Raw genomic sequence first — 16332 nt, 5'->3', positions numbered from 1 at the left:
AGCGCTGTATAAATAAAGGTGACTTGACTTGACTTGATTGTTGTGGTTTGCTATTGGCTGATCTCATGTGAGTGACAGGTTGTCCCGCCCTCGTCATCAGAGAAGAGAAGAGATGATGCAAGAGGGAGGGAAAGTTATTCTGATTCAAGATTTACAGGAACATGAATTAAATACAATAATGATGTGCACGATAAATCATTTACAATAAACCAATTTAATATTCCATTAAAAAAAACAAGAACTTGATTTCATGGTGGCTTGGTTGGTGCGCAGCGGAAGCTCTGTAAGCTCCGCCCTCTCTAATGTTGATTTCACTTCTCCTTGATCTCTGGAGACCAGTGTTCGTCTCACTAAGGATCATCTCATCTGGACTGGGATCATGGCCTACCAATTCAAACTGGCTGAGAAACTTATTATTCTCAATGAACGGGGTCAAGGAGTTCTAGTCAGGATGAACCATATTAAAAAGGTGAGAGGGAAATAGCAATATTCACAAACCTGTGAGAAAGATGAATACAGGCAGGGCTGAATTTTATTTGTGTGAACTTGCAGTGAATTTATGTGATTGATTCACATCAGATTGGACTGGATGAGCTGCTCTGCTTGTTGAATTGTTTGTAGAACCAAATATGGGGGCTCGTCCAGCCAATTGTTATTTGATAAAGATTAATATACGCCATGACATTGTTTTTTAATCATCCAGTTTTGGGTCTGTTTTTATCATTCAGATGGGATTTAAAAGTACTTTGTATTCATTTTATTCAGAGGGCTTTTAAAGGTATATTTATTGTATTTTGACATGTTTTCAAAAGAAAGTATGCTCTGTCTCAGTTTTGTAGAGAAAGAGGAAGTGCACACAGGAAGTAAAGAGGACTTGTCAGGCCTCTCTGTAAACCACATCTCTCTCACACACACTGCATTTCCTGTCTGTCGCAGAAAGCAGTTACAAATGTTACTGTCAAAACTAATGCCAAGCTTTAGTGCAAATAAATAAATGAATAAATCCTCTGAACAACTCCTCTTAGTGCCTTTGCCTACTCAGTGAGTCAGGCTGTAAAGGTCAAAGGTTAATCAGACCTCTACGTGAGGTGAAAAACATTATTTATCTCTGCTTGACATCCACAGTGAAATGTGCACTTCAGAATCTTTAGAATGTCTGACAGAAAGGCTTGAAAGAGACTTGAAATACTTGATTTATGTTAAATCCATCCAATGGTTTATTGTTCATGACTACAATTAGTATTCCATTCACAGGTTTATCTCCCCCAAAAGTGTAAATATTGAGCCTCCCAGACAGAAATCAAAACACTGAGAGCATCCACTCAGATCCTTCAATATCTTAGCACAACCTATAGCGAGAGTTTGGGGTGTGGCTACTGTAGCAGACTGAGAGTTTGGGGTGTGGCTACTGTAGCAGGCTGAGAGTTTGGGGAGTGGCTACTGTAGCAGGCTGAGAGTTTGGGGCGTGGCTACTGTAGCAGGCTGAGAGTTTGGGGAGTGGCTACTGTAGCAGACTGAGAGTTTGGGGTGTGGCTACTGTAGCAGACTGAGAGTTTGGGGTGTGGCTACTGTAGCAGGCTGAGAGTTTGGGGCGTGGCTACTGTAGCAGGCTGAGAGTTTGGGGAGTGGCTACAGTAGCAGGCTAAGAGTTTGGGGAGTGGCTACTGTAGCAGACTGCGAGTTTGGGGAGTGGCTACAGTAGCAGACTGAGAGTTTGGGGTGTGGCTACTGTAGCAGACTGAGAGTTTGGGGAGTGGCTACTGTAGCAGGCGGAGAGTTTGGGGAGTGGCTACTGTAGCAGGCTGAGAGTTTGGGGCATGGCTACTGTAGCAGGCGGAGAGTTTGGGGCGTGGCTACTGTAGCAGGCGGAGAGTTTGGGGTGTGGCTACTGTAGCAGGCTAAGAGTTTGGGGAGTGGCTACAGTAGCAGGCTGAGAGTTTGGGGAGTGGCTACTGTAGCAGACTTAGAGTTTGGGGAGTGGCTACAGTAGCAGACTGAGAGTTTGGGGTGTGGCTACTGTAGCAGACTGAGAGTTTGGGGCATGGCTACTGTAGCAGGCGGAGAGTTTGGGGAGTGGCTACTGTAGCAGGCTGAGAGTTTGGGGCGTGGCTACTGTAGCAGGGTGAGAGTTTGGGGAGTGGCTACAGTAGCAGACTGAGAGTTTGGGGAGTGGCTACAGTAGCAGACTGAGAGTTTGGGGAGTGGCTACTGTAGCAGACTGAGAGTTTGGGGAGTGGCTACAGTAGCAGGCTGAGAGTTTGGGGAGTGGCTACTGTAGCAGACTTAGAGTTTGGGGAGTGGCTACAGTAGCAGACTGAGAGTTTGGGGTGTGGCTACTGTAGCAGACTGAGAGTTTGGGGCATGGCTACTGTAGCAGGCGGAGAGTTTGGGGAGTGGCTACTGTAGCAGGCTGAGAGTTTGGGGCGTGGCTACTGTAGCAGGGTGAGAGTTTGGGGAGTGGCTACAGTAGCAGACTGAGAGTTTGGGGAGTGGCTACAGTAGCAGACTGAGAGTTTGGGGAGTGGCTACAGTAGCAGACTGAGAGTTTGGGGAGTGGCTACTGTAGCAGACTGAGAGTTTGGGGAGTGGCTACTGTAGCAGACTGAGAGTTTGGGGAGTGGCTACTGTAGCAGGCTGGGAGTTTGGGGAGTGGCTACTGTAGCAGACTGAGAGTTTGGGGAGTGGCTACTGTAGCAGACTGAGAGTTTGGGGCGTGGCTACTGTAGCAGGGTGAGAGTTTAGGGAGTGGCTACAGTAGCAGGCTGAGAGTTTGGGGAGTGGCTACAGTAGCAGGTGGAGAGTTTGGGGCGTGGCTACTGTAGCAGGGTGAGAGTTTGGGGAGTGGCTACAGTAGCAGGCTGAGAGTTTGGGGAGTGGCTACAGTAGCAGGCTGAGAGTTTGGGGAGTGCCTACAGTAAGCAGGCTGAGAGTTTAGGGAGTGGCTACAGTAGCAAGCTGAGAGTTTGGGGAGTGGCTACAGTAAGCAGGCTGAGAGTTTGGGGAGTGGCTACTGTAGCAGGCGGAGAGTTTGGGGAGTGGCTACTGTAGCAGGCTGAGAGTTTGGGGAGTGGCTACAGTAGCAGGTGGAGAGTTTGGAGGAGTGGCTACTGTAGCAGGCTGAGAGTTTGGGGAGTGGCTACAGTAGCTGGCTGAGAGTTTGGGGAGTGGCTACTGTAGTAGGCTAAGAGTTTGGGGAGTGGCTACAGTAGCAGGCTGAGAGTTTGGGGAGTGGCTACTGTAGCAGGCTAAGAGTTTGGGGAGTGGCTACAGTAGCAGGCTGAGAGTTTGGGGAGTGGCTACTGTAGCAGGCTGAGAGTTTGGGGAGTGGCTACTGTAGCAGGCTAAGAGTTTGGGGAGTGGCTACAGTAGCAGACAGAGTTTGGGGAGTGGCTACAGTAGCAGGCTGAGAGTTTGGGGAGTGGCTACTGTAGCAGGCTGAGAGTTTGGGGAGTGGCTACTGTAGCAGGCTGAGAGTTTGGGGCCGATCATTCATCGTGGACAAGAATGGAGAAATGTCTCCTTTTTTGTGGTGGTGGTGTATCTCTGTAATGTGATTTTGGATTCTGTGTTTTGGCTAATGTATATGTTTTTCCAGGTTTGCACAGACCCAAAGCGAAGACCATCATTCTTTACTGATAAAAGCATGGAGTCTGCCACCAAATACATCAACAGAAAATTCCCCAACATTGACTTCAGGGGTGGCAGTGTGAGTATTGACAGACAACAGCTGTGATTCATTGCTCAAATGTTAAATAATTATTTAGTTACACTATTTTGAAAGTCCACTTTATACATTCAACTAGCTACAGTAACTAGTTTAACTTTGGTAATAGTAACTTCGTCAACTAACTCTCATTTGAGTATTAGTAGAGTATTAGTCAGGTTCGGGTTAGAATAAGTTGACATGTAGTTACTGTATAAAGTAACTTACTGATTGTAAGGAGCATCACAACAACGAGTTAGCAGATATTAGACAGTCTTCTAATACTCTAATGAGAGTTATTTGGCATGTAGTTGCTATAATAGAATGTCTAAATTGGACTACTGAAATAAAGTGTTAGCACTTGTTTTCTTCCTCCATCACACCGTGTTTCTGCAGCAACATCTGAGCAGCATACAGAAGCAGAAGTCGGTCGTTCTGGAGGGCCTGCACAGTTTCTATGAGTCCTTCATCGACATCATGGAGTTCAGGGTAAGAGTGTCAGCTGATCTCTGTCAAGGTCATGTAGTGTTCATCTTGGTCATATTACTGGCTAGGCAGCAATTTTACATTTAATCAACTCTTGTATGTGCTTTCATTTTTGCACCGGCTTTTTAAAATTTTACTTACTCCCAAAAATGTAGACACCTTTTTGATTGAGTTACTTTAAATACATTGGACACATCAACTGGATAAACACAGTCAATTAAGTTTTTTACTTGCAAAAAATAACTTCTCAGTTAAAACCCCCCCCAAAAAACCCCTGCAAGGTCTGGAAGAGATTGAGCCTCAGCCAGTGAAGAAGTAACATTCATTTTAAAAGTAACTTTCCCCAACACTGGTGAAAACCGCTAGATAGACACTAAAGATATGTAGCAACGACCAAATGTCTACTAAATTAGTAAATGTGTATGGAGTCATCATTTTTATGAAATATTGGAATATGACAAACATCAAATAAGTGTTGGAATCAGGAGTCATACAGTAAATCTTTCAGTAGTATTTTGTAATAAAACTGATGATATTCTCTTATTCCTGTTTTAGTGTCAGTATTTTTTATTAATTTATTCATGTTTTGTCTTTAGGATCATGTTTATGAGTTGCTCAACACAATAGATGCCTGCCAGTGCTTCTTTAACATTGTAAGTATGACTCTTGAAGAGAGTATAGAATTCATAAGGCAGATATTCATCTGTTTTATATGCATCTGTGCTCATAAATGCTTTCAGACCATTAATACTGACTTCACCAAGAACTACCTGGATCTCATCGTCACCTACGCCTCAGTCATTTTCATGTTGTCCCGCATCGATGACAAGAAGCTGATTGTGGGAATGTATAACAGTGCTTATGAGCTGTCCAATGGAAACAGGTAATTTGATCATGTGACCACATGTTTAGACACTATGACTGCGGCCGAAATCACATGCTTCCCTACTATGTAGGAGGCAAGAACAGTATGTGACAAAACAAGTATGTCTGAATTCACACTACTCATAAAAAAGTAGGAAATGATGGACACTTTACTATCCCATGAGGCCACAGGAGAGGATTTATGAACCAGCAACTGACACTGGTAAATCACATGATAATGACAGCATGGCGAATGTAGTACGTAGCAAGATTACATTCATACGTAATGACTTACTCAAGTAATGCCTACTCAAGAGAGTATGTAACAATAACGATCATGTTCTGTGTTATGGACTTTTAATTTATATTTCATTATTCCCTGTGTTCTGTTCCTGCTTCCTTTGTTCCCCATTTTCTTCTTTTCCGTTTCCTAGGTTGCTGAATATGCCCTTGTTTGTTGCTATGGTTACTGATTGCTTTGTGCACCTGTTTCTTGTTCTGTTTGTTTTCCTCTGTGTGTTTAAGTCCTCAGTATAGTTCTCTTCATGCTCCAGTATTATCTTTACAGTGTTTTACAGTAAATCAGTTGTGATCCTCTACTCCTGCTTTTATGCAGTTACATACACCAACACACTCTCGTAAATATTCCAAAGAATGTTACAGTTTTGTGAATTGGTGGCAAACTTGTATGTTTTTATATAAAATTGCCAATTTGTGCAATACTTACGAATTGTCATGAGATCGGCTTGAATGTATTGCACATATTATAATGTAAAAATGTATGTACAATTAGACATGATTTACATAATCTTTAAATCTGGTCTGAAATCAGTTTCATTTTGATTTTGTAAATGGCTTTTCTTTCAGATGATGTGAATACAAAACATTTGCCCATTTTATCATTTCAAAAAGTAGTAAATATAGCCTTTCCTGGTGTCTTTATGTATATGATTGTCTCTTTATGACTAAAGGACTCTTAGGGCCCTATCTTGCACCCAGCGTCATTGACTCTGTACATCGACGCATGTATTATTCCAATTTTGCACCCGACACACAGCAGACTTTTCCCTCCACAGACACACGTCGGTAAATTAGGGAATGAACTAGCGCTCCCGGGGGCGGTTCAGCGAAAAGAGGAGGCGTGTTCCGGCACAAACGTTCCCTGGTGCTATTTTGCAGTTTCAGAAAACAATTCCGCCACTAACCAGGAGAAACCTAGTCTAAAGTCAGTGGCGCGTTATTCAGAGGCTATTTTAAGGGCGCATGCTTGGCCATAATGTAGCGTGTGCACAACACACACACACTTTGCTTCTCTCATCTACACAGAAGCAGCAGTTCACATTTTGCAAACTATACATAATTACAAGGAAAAATATTAATTATATTAATTGTATAATAATTGTTGTGTCCATGAAGATGTGAAGAAATAGGCATAAATCTAGCTTACACATTTACCCAAATTATTATACTTATATATTATTAGGCTATATATTATATTTATACAAAATTATTATCCTGTTTAACCGAAAGCTAATTTGGGTGTGTTTCTCCATCCCCAATGTCACTTCTCTGTGTTTTACGGCCCTGACGAGAACGTCGGTCTCCTCGGCTGTGAACCGCTCCTGGTGTGCGTCTGGCAAATCCGCCGTTATAATTGCAAACCGCCATGGAACAAGCGCGTCTGCTCTTAAAGGGAATGTGAGATGACGCTCTGATTGGTCCATTTCACGTTACGCCCAAACCACACCTATGAATAATGAAGCTACTTTAGACCAACACATTTTAGATTTGCGTCGGGCGCAAGAGTCATTTATCCCGCCGGTATAATAGCAACAGCGCCGAGATCTGCCCACAAAGTTACTTGCGTTTCACGTTTGATACTTACGTTTCAGATTGTTAAAATAGGACCCATGATGTCTATTCTTACAGTCATTGTGTATAAACATAGATCCACACACATTTACATTTAAATTTACATTTACATGTTTATACTTTATAACATGCAATTATATCATGCAGTTCTGACTTTATAACCCCCAATTGCGTGTTATAAAGTCAGGTATGCAAGATATAAACATGCAATTGTGAGATAAAAAGTCGCAATTACCTTTTTAATTTTTTATTCTGTGGCGAAACAAGCTTCCATAGTTTTCTTCATGAGGACGGATGGCTGCTTCCCACAACTGACAGTGCAAATGCAAAAAAGTGTATGTGTGGGTTATATTAGAAATATATAATAATATGGATTATGATTACGCAGCGATCCCTCGTACCCTCGCCTTGGCCAGATGTTCCTCGAGTACGATCATCCCTGGAGAAAACTGGCGGAGGAGTTCGGCCCTCACACCAAGGTCAGTCACATTCACTTCCATCACAGTACAGGTACTGGAAACAACAGTTTAGTGATTGACTGTCGGATGTATAAGGCGTGTGTGTGTGTGTGTGTGTGTGTGTGTGCTGTTGTCAGTCTGTGACGGAGGCTCTTCTCTCGCTACACCTGGTGTATCCGCGGAGGAATCTGACCGCTGACCAGTGTCGAGGCGCTCAGCTCCTATCTCTGCTGGCCTCACCCGCCGCCATGCTGAGCCCCGTCTGCTGCGACACCGTACGTATATACACATCTGTACACATCTGCCCATCATCATCAGCTTCACATCTGTACACATCTGCCCATCATCATCAGTAAACTCATGCATCAGCTTCAAGGGATAGTTCACTTTGAAATTAATTTTTGGTATGTTTTAGCTTACCTCAAGGGCATCCAAGATGTAGGTGTCTTTTTTTCCGCAGTAGTTTCAATTTTCTACGGCAGTTCATTAGAACGAATGTCTTTAAGGCGACATCTAGTGTATATATCTATGCACCAGTCTGCGTACACGTCAGATCAGATCACTTGGACATGGCTGTGTATAAGCGGTAAAAACGATATAAATACTGTTCGTTTTCTCACACAAACCGCTCGTTTCGTGTCTTAGGCCATCAATGTGTACTTACGATGGGGAATTGTTTAATTTGGACGACGGGGAATTGTTTTAATTTGGACTCTGTGCATGCTCTTTGAGACAGTGACCATAGACCTGCATTATATGACTGACAGACAAGAACGGTTTGACCTAAAAATATCAAAATTGAAACTACTGCGGAAAAAAAGACACCTACATCTTGGATGCCCTTGAGGTAAGCTAAAACATACCAAAAATTAATTTCAAAGTGAACTATCCCTTTCACACCTGTACACATCTGCCCATCATGCATTAGTTTCACATCTGTACACATCTGCCCATCATCATCAGCTTTACATCTGTACACATCTGCCCATCATCATCAGCTTCACATCTGTACATATCTGTCCATCATCATCAGCTTTACATCTGTACACATCTGCCCATCATCATCATCAGTAAACTCATGCATCAGCTTCACACCTGTACACATCTGCCCATCATGCATTAGTTTCACATCTGTACACATCTGCCCATCATCAGCTTCACATCTGTACACATCTGCCCATCATCATCAGTAAACTCATGCATCAGCTTCACATCTGTACACATCTGCCCATCATCATCAGCTTCACACCTGTACACATCTGCCCATCATCATCAGCTTCACACCTGTACACATCTGCCCATCATCATCAGCTTCACACCTGTACACATCTGCCCATCATCATCAGTTTCACATCTGTACACATCTGCCCATCATCATCAGCTTCACACCTGTACACATCTGCCCATCATCATCAGCTTCACACCTGTACACATCTGCCCATCATCATCAGTTTCACATCTGTACACATCTGCCCATCATCATCAGCTTCACATCTGTACACATCTGCCCATCATCATCAGCTTCACATCTGTACACATCTGCCCATCATCATCAGCTTCACACCTGTACACATCTGCCCATCATGCATTAGTTTCACATCTGTACACATCTGCCCATCATCATCAGTTTCACATCTGTACACATCTGCCCATCATCATCAGCGTCACATCTGTACACATCTGCCCATCATGTATTTGTTTCACATCTGTACACATCTGCCCATCATCATCAGCATCACATCTGTACACATCTGTCCATCATGCATTAGCTTCACATCTGTACACATCTGCCCATCATCATCATCAGTAAACTCATGCATCAGCTTCACATCTGTACACATCTGTCCATCATCATCTTCACATCTGTACACATCTGCCCATCATCATCATCATCAGTAAACTCATGCATCATCTTCACATCTGTACACATCTGCCCATCATCATCATCATCAGTAAACTCATGCATCAGTGTGAATAAAAGACTGACACTGAACATTGTTTATAGATGGCTTGTGAGTATCTGTCCATGGAGGTGATGGAGCGCTGGATCCTCAGTGAGTGACACACACTTCTCACACTCTCTCAATACCATCTTACACTCTTTCTCCAAACACAACTCTTTATTTGAGGGAGCATTTCTGTCAGTGCTCAGATGACCTGGTGTGTTTCACCGGCCACTGTGGCTCCAGGATTTCCTAGATCAGTGGATAAATGCACACATCAACATCACTAGATACAGTAAATAATCCTAATGTAATATTTGCAGTTAATAACCCAAGATTTGTGCTCTATGTCAGTGGTTGTGTATCAACTTTGGTTTTTTGTATTTTAGCTGGAATGAAAAGCAGCAGAATAGTGAAGAACATGTCCTGCCCACTATAATACAGTATTTCATGTGCATGTCCCTCAGCCTGGGCTTATTCACTTCACTTCTGCTGTGAAAGGGCCTTTACATATGCTAGAATTAGGATTCTTTTTGTTATTACACTCTAAAACATGCTGGATCGTTTAAACTTATGTTTTGGTCAAATATGGACAAACCCAACCATTGGGTTTAAAATGTAATAAAAAAATTAAGCCAACACTAGGGTTTGTCCATATTTGACCCAAACATGAGTTTAAACGTCCAAGCATGTTTTAGAGTGTAAGAACAAACAAGCAAACCCAGCCCAGGTGAGAAGAAGTAGCACAAAATTAATGTAACGCATTACTTTCTATAAAAAGTAAATAAGTAACGCAATTAGTTACTTTTTTAGGGAGAAACACAATTTTGTAATGCATTACTTTTAAAAGTAACGGTCCCCGACACTGTTAGTTCTGTATAAAGCTGTCACGGTTGGGATGATTGCAAAAAGGTGCGAGGACTCAAGTGCAGAGATATGATGGTTTATTTATAAACGGAAAAACAAATACAAAACAAAACCCATGAGGGGGAAAAACATAACGGGAAAATCCAAAAACAGAACCAGAACTTACTAGGGATTTACAGGGAACAGGAAACATCAGACAACGTACCGACACAGACTGCAAACAAGAGGGGACTTATAAAGGGAAACTAACCAGGAGGGAACAGGTGAAAGAACTCAAACAATAATCAGATAACAAGTGGGAGGGATCAGACAATGACATGAGCACATGGCCCAAAATAACAAAACACCCATGTGCAGCACAAGACAGGACAGGCATGTGACAAAAGCGGTTTGTTGCTGGAGCTGAACTCTCTCTATTCCTTTCTACTCTATTCTATCCGATCAGCAAAAAAAAAATAAAAAAAATTTTTTTCATGTACTTTCCCTGTGAAGCTCTTGATTATCTGCTGTCAGTGTGTTTGATGAGGTTTGGGTTAAACTCTACACTGGTTTATTGTGCATTAACTGGTTTTACACACTTCTAAGTTCATGAGTGTGTGAGAAAGAGAGAGGTGGAGGTTTATTTAAAGAGAACATTAATAATAATAATAATAATTCATTACATTTATATAGCGCTTTTCTCGGCACTCAAAGCGCTTTACATAGAAGGGGGGGAATCTCCTCAACCACCACCAGTGTGCAGCTCCACTTGGATGATGCGACGGCAGCATCCGTCAGCATTCTAATGTTAATTAGTAATTAACATTAGAACCAGGTTAAGAATGAATTCACGCTCGTACACATCTGTCGTGAATCATGAGTATTAGTACAAATAATCCATGCATTAATTAGTAATTAGTAACCGCACTTGAGAGAACACAACAGTGTTGTTGTGTTCTGACCTTCAGTCGGGGGTTGTGTTGATGTGTTGTAATTGTGTTGTTCAGTCGGGAATTGTGTTGATGTGTTATTGTGTTCTGGTCTTCAGTGTTGGCGTGTTCTTGTGTTGTTCAGTCGGGGGTTGTGTTGATGTGTTATTGTGTTCTGGTCTTCAGTGTTGGCGTGTTCTTGTGTTGTTCAGTCGGGGGTTGTGTTGATGTGTTGATGTGTTGTTGTGCTGATGTGTTGTTGTGTTGTGTTGATTTGTTGTTGTGTTGTGCAGTCGGGGGTTGTCTTGATGTGTTGTTTTGTTGATGTGTTGTGTTGTTCAGTCGGGAATTGTGTTGATGTGTTGTTGTGCTGATATGTTGTTGTGTTGTGTTGATTTGTTGTTGTGTTGTTCAGTCGGGAATTGTGTTGATGTGTTGTTGTGTTGTGTTGTTCAGTCAGGGGTTGTGTTGATGTGTTGATGTGTTGTTGTGCTGATGTGTTGTTGTGTTGTGTTGATTTGTTGTTGTGTTGTGCAGTCGGGGGTTGTGTTGATGTGTTGTTTTGTTGATGTGTTGTTGTGTTGTGTTGTTCAGTCGGGTTCCTGCTGTGTCACGGGAGTCTGAACAGTAACGCTGGTTCTCAGAACTTGTGGAAGATGGCTCTTCGCAGCGGCCTGTACATCACAGTCATCAGAGACGAGGTGCTGCACATACACAAGCTCTCCGAGGAGTTCTTCGACAGTCTCAAAGGGTAACGCACACATGATGCTGCACTGTTCTCATGTGTTCACTTCACTGTTCTCATGTGTTCACTCCACTGTTCTCATGTATTCACTCCACTGTTCCTTATCATGTTTCACTCCACTGTTCCTTATCATGTTTCACTCCACTGTTCTCATGTGTTCACTCCACTGTTCCTTATCATGTTTCACTCCACTGTTCTCATGTGTTCTCTCCATTGTTCTCATGTGTTCACTCCACTGTTCTCATGTGTTCACTCCACTGTCCTCATGTGTTCACTCATGTGTTCACTCCACTGTTCTCATGTGTTCGTGTTCACTCCACTGTTCTCATGTGTTCACTCCACTGTTCTCATGTGTTCACTCCACTGTCCTCATGTGTTCACTCATGTGTTCACTCCACTGTTCTCATGTGTTCGTGTTCACTCCACTGTTCTCATGTGTTCACTCCACTGTTCTCATGTGTTCACTTCACTGTTCTCATGTGTTCACTTCACTGTCCTCATGTGTTCACTCCACTGTTCTCGTGTTCACTTCACTGTTCTCATGTGTTCGTGTTGACTCCACGGTTCTCATGTGTTCACTCCACTGTCCTCATGTGTTCACTTCACTGTCCTCATGTGTTCGTGTTCACTCCACTGTTCTCATGTGTTCACTTCACTGTTCTCATGTGTTCACTTCACTGTCCTCATGTGTTCGTGTTCACTCCACTGTTCTCATGTGTTCACTCCACTGTTCTCATGTGTTCACTTCACTGTCCTCATGTGTTCACTTCACTGTCCTCATGTGTTCACTTCACTGTCCTCATGTGTTCACTCCACTGTTCTCATGTGTTCACTCCACTGTTCTCATGTGTTCACTTCACTGTCCTCATGTGTTCGTGTTCACTCCACTGTTCTCATGTGTTCACTTCACTGTTCTCATGTGTTCACTCCACTGTTCTCATGTGTTCACTCCACTGTTCTCATGTGTTCAGTTCACTGTCCTCATGTGTTCACTTCACTGTCCTCATGTGTTCGTGTTCACTCCACTGTTCTCATGTGTTCACTCCACTGTTCTCATGTGTTCACTCCACTGTTCTCATGTGTTCAGTTCACTGTCCTCATGTGTTCACTTCACTGTCCTCATGTGTTCGTGTTCACTCCACTGTTCTCATGTGTTCACTTCACTGTTCTCATGTGTTCACTTCACTGTCCTCATGTGTTTGTGTTCACTCCACTGTCCTCATGTGTTCACTCCACTGTTCTCATGTGTTCACTCCACTGTCCTCATGTGTTCACTTCACTGTCCTCATGTGTTCACTTCACTGTCCTCATGTGTTCATTCCATGTGTTCACTCCACTGTTTCTCATGTGTTCACTCCACTGTTCTCATGTGTTCACTCCACTGTCCTCATGTGTTCACTCCACTGTTCTCATGTGTTCACTCCACTGTTCCTTATTATGTTTCACTCCACTGTTCTCATGTGTTCACTCCACTGTTCCTTATCATTTTTCACTCCACTGTTCTCATGTGTTCACTCCACTGTTCTCATGTATTCACTCCACTGTTCCTTATCATGTTTCACTCCACTGTTCTCATGTGTTCACTCCACTGTTCCTTATCATGTTTCACTCCACTGTTCTCATGTGTTCTCTCCATTGTTCTCATGTGTTCACTCCACTGTTCTCATGTGTTCACTCCACTGTTCTCATGTGTTCGTGTTCACTCCACTGTTGTCATGTGTTCACTCCACTGTCCTCATGTGTTCACTCATGTGTTCACTCCACTGTTCTCATGTGTTCGTGTTCACTCCACTGTTCTCATGTGTTCACTCCACTGTTCTCATGTGTTCACTCCACTGTTCTCATGTGTTCACTTCACTGTTCTCATGTGTTCACTTCACTGTCCTCATGTGTTCACTCCACTGTTCTCGTGTTCACTTCACTGTTCTCATGTGTTCGTGTTGACTCCACGGTTCTCATGTGTTCACTCCACTGTCCTCATGTGTTCACTTCACTGTCCTCATGTGTTCGTGTTCACTCCACTGTTCTCATGTGTTCACTTCACTGTTCTCATGTGTTCACTTCACTGTCCTCATGTGTTCGTGTTCACTCCACTGTTCTCATGTGTTCACTCCACTGTTCTCATGTGTTCACTTCACTCTCCTCATGTGTTCACTTCACTGTCCTCATGTGTTCACTCCACTGTTCTCATGTGTTCACTCCACTGTTCTCATGTGTTCACTTCACTGTCCTCATGTGTTCGTGTTCACTCCACTGTTCTCATGTGTTCACTTTACTGTTCTCATGTGTTCACTCCACTGTTCTCATGTGTTCACTCCACTGTTCTCATGTGTTCAGTTCACTGTCCTCATGTGTTCACTTCACTGTCCTCATGTGTTCGTGTTCACTCCACTGTTCTCATGTGTTCACTCCACTGTTCTCATGTGTTCACTCCACTGTTCTCATGTGTTCAGTTCACTGTCCTCATGTGTTCACTTCACTGTCCTCATGTGTTCGTGTTCACTCCACTGTTCTCATGTGTTCACTTCACTGTTCTCATGTGTTCACTTCACTGTCCTCATGTGTTCGTGTTCACTCCACTGTCCTCATGTGTTCACTCCACTGTTCTCATGTGTTCACTTCACTGTCCTCATGTGTTCACTTCACTGTCCTCATGTGTTTGTGTTCACTCCACTGTTCTCATGTGTTCACTCCACTGTTCTCATGTGTTCACTCCACTGTTCTCATGTGTTCACTTCACTGTCCTCATGTGTTCACTTCACTGTCATCATGTGTTCACTCCACTGTCCTCATGTGTTCACTCCACTGTCCTCATGTGTTGACTCCACTGTCCTCATGTGTTCACTTCACTGTCCTCATGTGTTCACTCCACTGTCCTCATGTGTTCACGTCACTGTCCTCATGTGTTCACTCCACTGTCCTCATGTGTTGACTCCACTGTCCTCATGTGTTCACTTCACTGTCCTCATGTGTTCACTCCACTGTCCTCATGTGTTCACTTCACTGTCCTCATGTGTTCACTCCACTGTCCTCATGTGTTGACTTCACTGTCCTCATGTGTTCACTCCACTGTCCTCATGTGTTCACTCCACTGTCCTCATGTGTTCACTTCACTGTCCTCATGTGTTCACTCCACTGTCCTCATGTGTTCACTCCACTGTTCTCATGTGTTCACTCCACTGTCCTCATGTGTTCACTCCACTGTCCTCATGTGTTCACTTCACTGTCCTCATGTGTTCACTCCACTGTCCTCATGTGTTCACTCCACTGTTCTCATGTGTTCACTTCACTGTCCTCATGTGTTCACTCCACTGTCCTCATGTGTTCACTTCACTGTCCTCATGTGTTCACTCCACTGTCCTCATGTGTTCACTTCACTGTTCTCATGTGTTCACTCCACTGGCCTCATGTGTTCACTCCAATGTGTTCAGCTTTCCTGTAGCTCAGTGGTAAGACCATTGCGTTAACAACGCAAGGTTGTGGGTTCGATCCCAGGGGATTGCACATACCTATGTATAAATGTATAAAAGCGTCTGCCAAATGCATAAATGTAAATGTTCACTCCACTGTCCTCATGTGTTCACTTCACTGTCCTCATGTGTTCACTCCACTGTCCTCATGTGTTCACTTCACTGTCCTCATGTGTTCCCTCATGTGTTCACTTCACTGTTCTCATGTGTTCACTCCACTTTCCTCATGTGTTCACTCCACTGTTCTCATGTGTTCACTCCACTGTGTTCACTTCACTGTCCTCATGTGTTCACTCCACTGTCCTCATGTGTTCACTCCACTGTGTTCACTTCACTGTCCTCATGTGTCACTCCACTGTCCTCATGTGTTCACTTCACTGTCCTCATGTGTTCACTCCACTGTTCTCATGTGTTCACTCCACTGTGTTCACTTCACTGTCCTCATGTGTCACTCCACTGTCCTCATGTGTTCACTCCACTGTCCTCATGTGTTCACTCCACTGTGTTCACTTCACTGTCCTCATGTGTCACTCCACTGTCCTCATGTGTTCACTTCACTGTCCTCATGTGTTCACTCCACTGTCCTCATGTGTTCACTCCACTGTTCTCATGTGTTCACTCCACTGTGTTCACTTCACTGTCCTCATGTGTCACTCCACTGTCCTCATGTGTTCACTTCACTGTCCTCATGTGTTCACTCCACTGTCCTCATGTGTTCACTTCACTGTTCTCATGTGTTCACTCCACTGTGTTCACTTCACTGTCCTCATGTGTTCACTCCACTGTCCTCATGTGTTCACTTCACTGTCCTCATGTGTCACTCCACTGTCCTCATGTGTTCACTTCACTGTCCTCATGTGTTCACTTCACTGTCCTCATGTGTTCACTCCACTGTCCTCATGTGTCACTTCACTGTCCTCATGTGTTCACTTCACTGTCCTCATGTGTTCACTTCACTGTCCTCATGTGTCACTCCACTGTTTCTTATCATGTTTCACTCTGATCATATTCTTTTC

At 43.4% G+C, this 16332-nt stretch overlaps 1 protein-coding gene across 2 annotated transcripts in view; it reads left to right on the top strand.

Annotated features, from left to right (window-relative positions):
* The first annotated feature begins 310 nt into the window (after positions 1 to 310).
* The window catches only part of nckap1l (NCK associated protein 1 like), a 42352-nt gene continuing 26330 nt past the window's right edge, over positions 311 to 16332 (top strand). Inside the window, exons 1-9 of one of the 2 annotated variants that reach the window (XM_082155061.1) lie at positions 311 to 469; positions 3596 to 3706; positions 4100 to 4192; positions 4786 to 4842; positions 4930 to 5072; positions 7314 to 7404; positions 7521 to 7658; positions 9389 to 9437; positions 11696 to 11852. In XM_082155061.1, coding sequence (XP_082011187.1) covers positions 380 to 469; positions 3596 to 3706; positions 4100 to 4192; positions 4786 to 4842; positions 4930 to 5072; positions 7314 to 7404; positions 7521 to 7658; positions 9389 to 9437; positions 11696 to 11852 — 929 coding nt within the window. In that variant the 5' untranslated portion in view covers positions 311 to 379. The remainder of the gene's footprint in view (positions 470 to 3595; positions 3707 to 4099; positions 4193 to 4785; positions 4843 to 4929; positions 5073 to 7313; positions 7405 to 7520; positions 7659 to 9388; positions 9438 to 11695; positions 11853 to 16332) is intronic. The other variant, XM_082155060.1, reaches the window with a different exon arrangement.

This window comes from Leuciscus leuciscus (genome assembly GCF_965113295.1).
Source record: "Leuciscus leuciscus genome assembly, chromosome: 23".
Lineage (NCBI taxonomy): Eukaryota > Metazoa > Chordata > Actinopteri > Cypriniformes > Leuciscidae > Leuciscus > Leuciscus leuciscus.
Note: the sequence above shows the minus strand (reverse complement) of the source record. Positions and strands in the feature narration are given on the sequence as shown.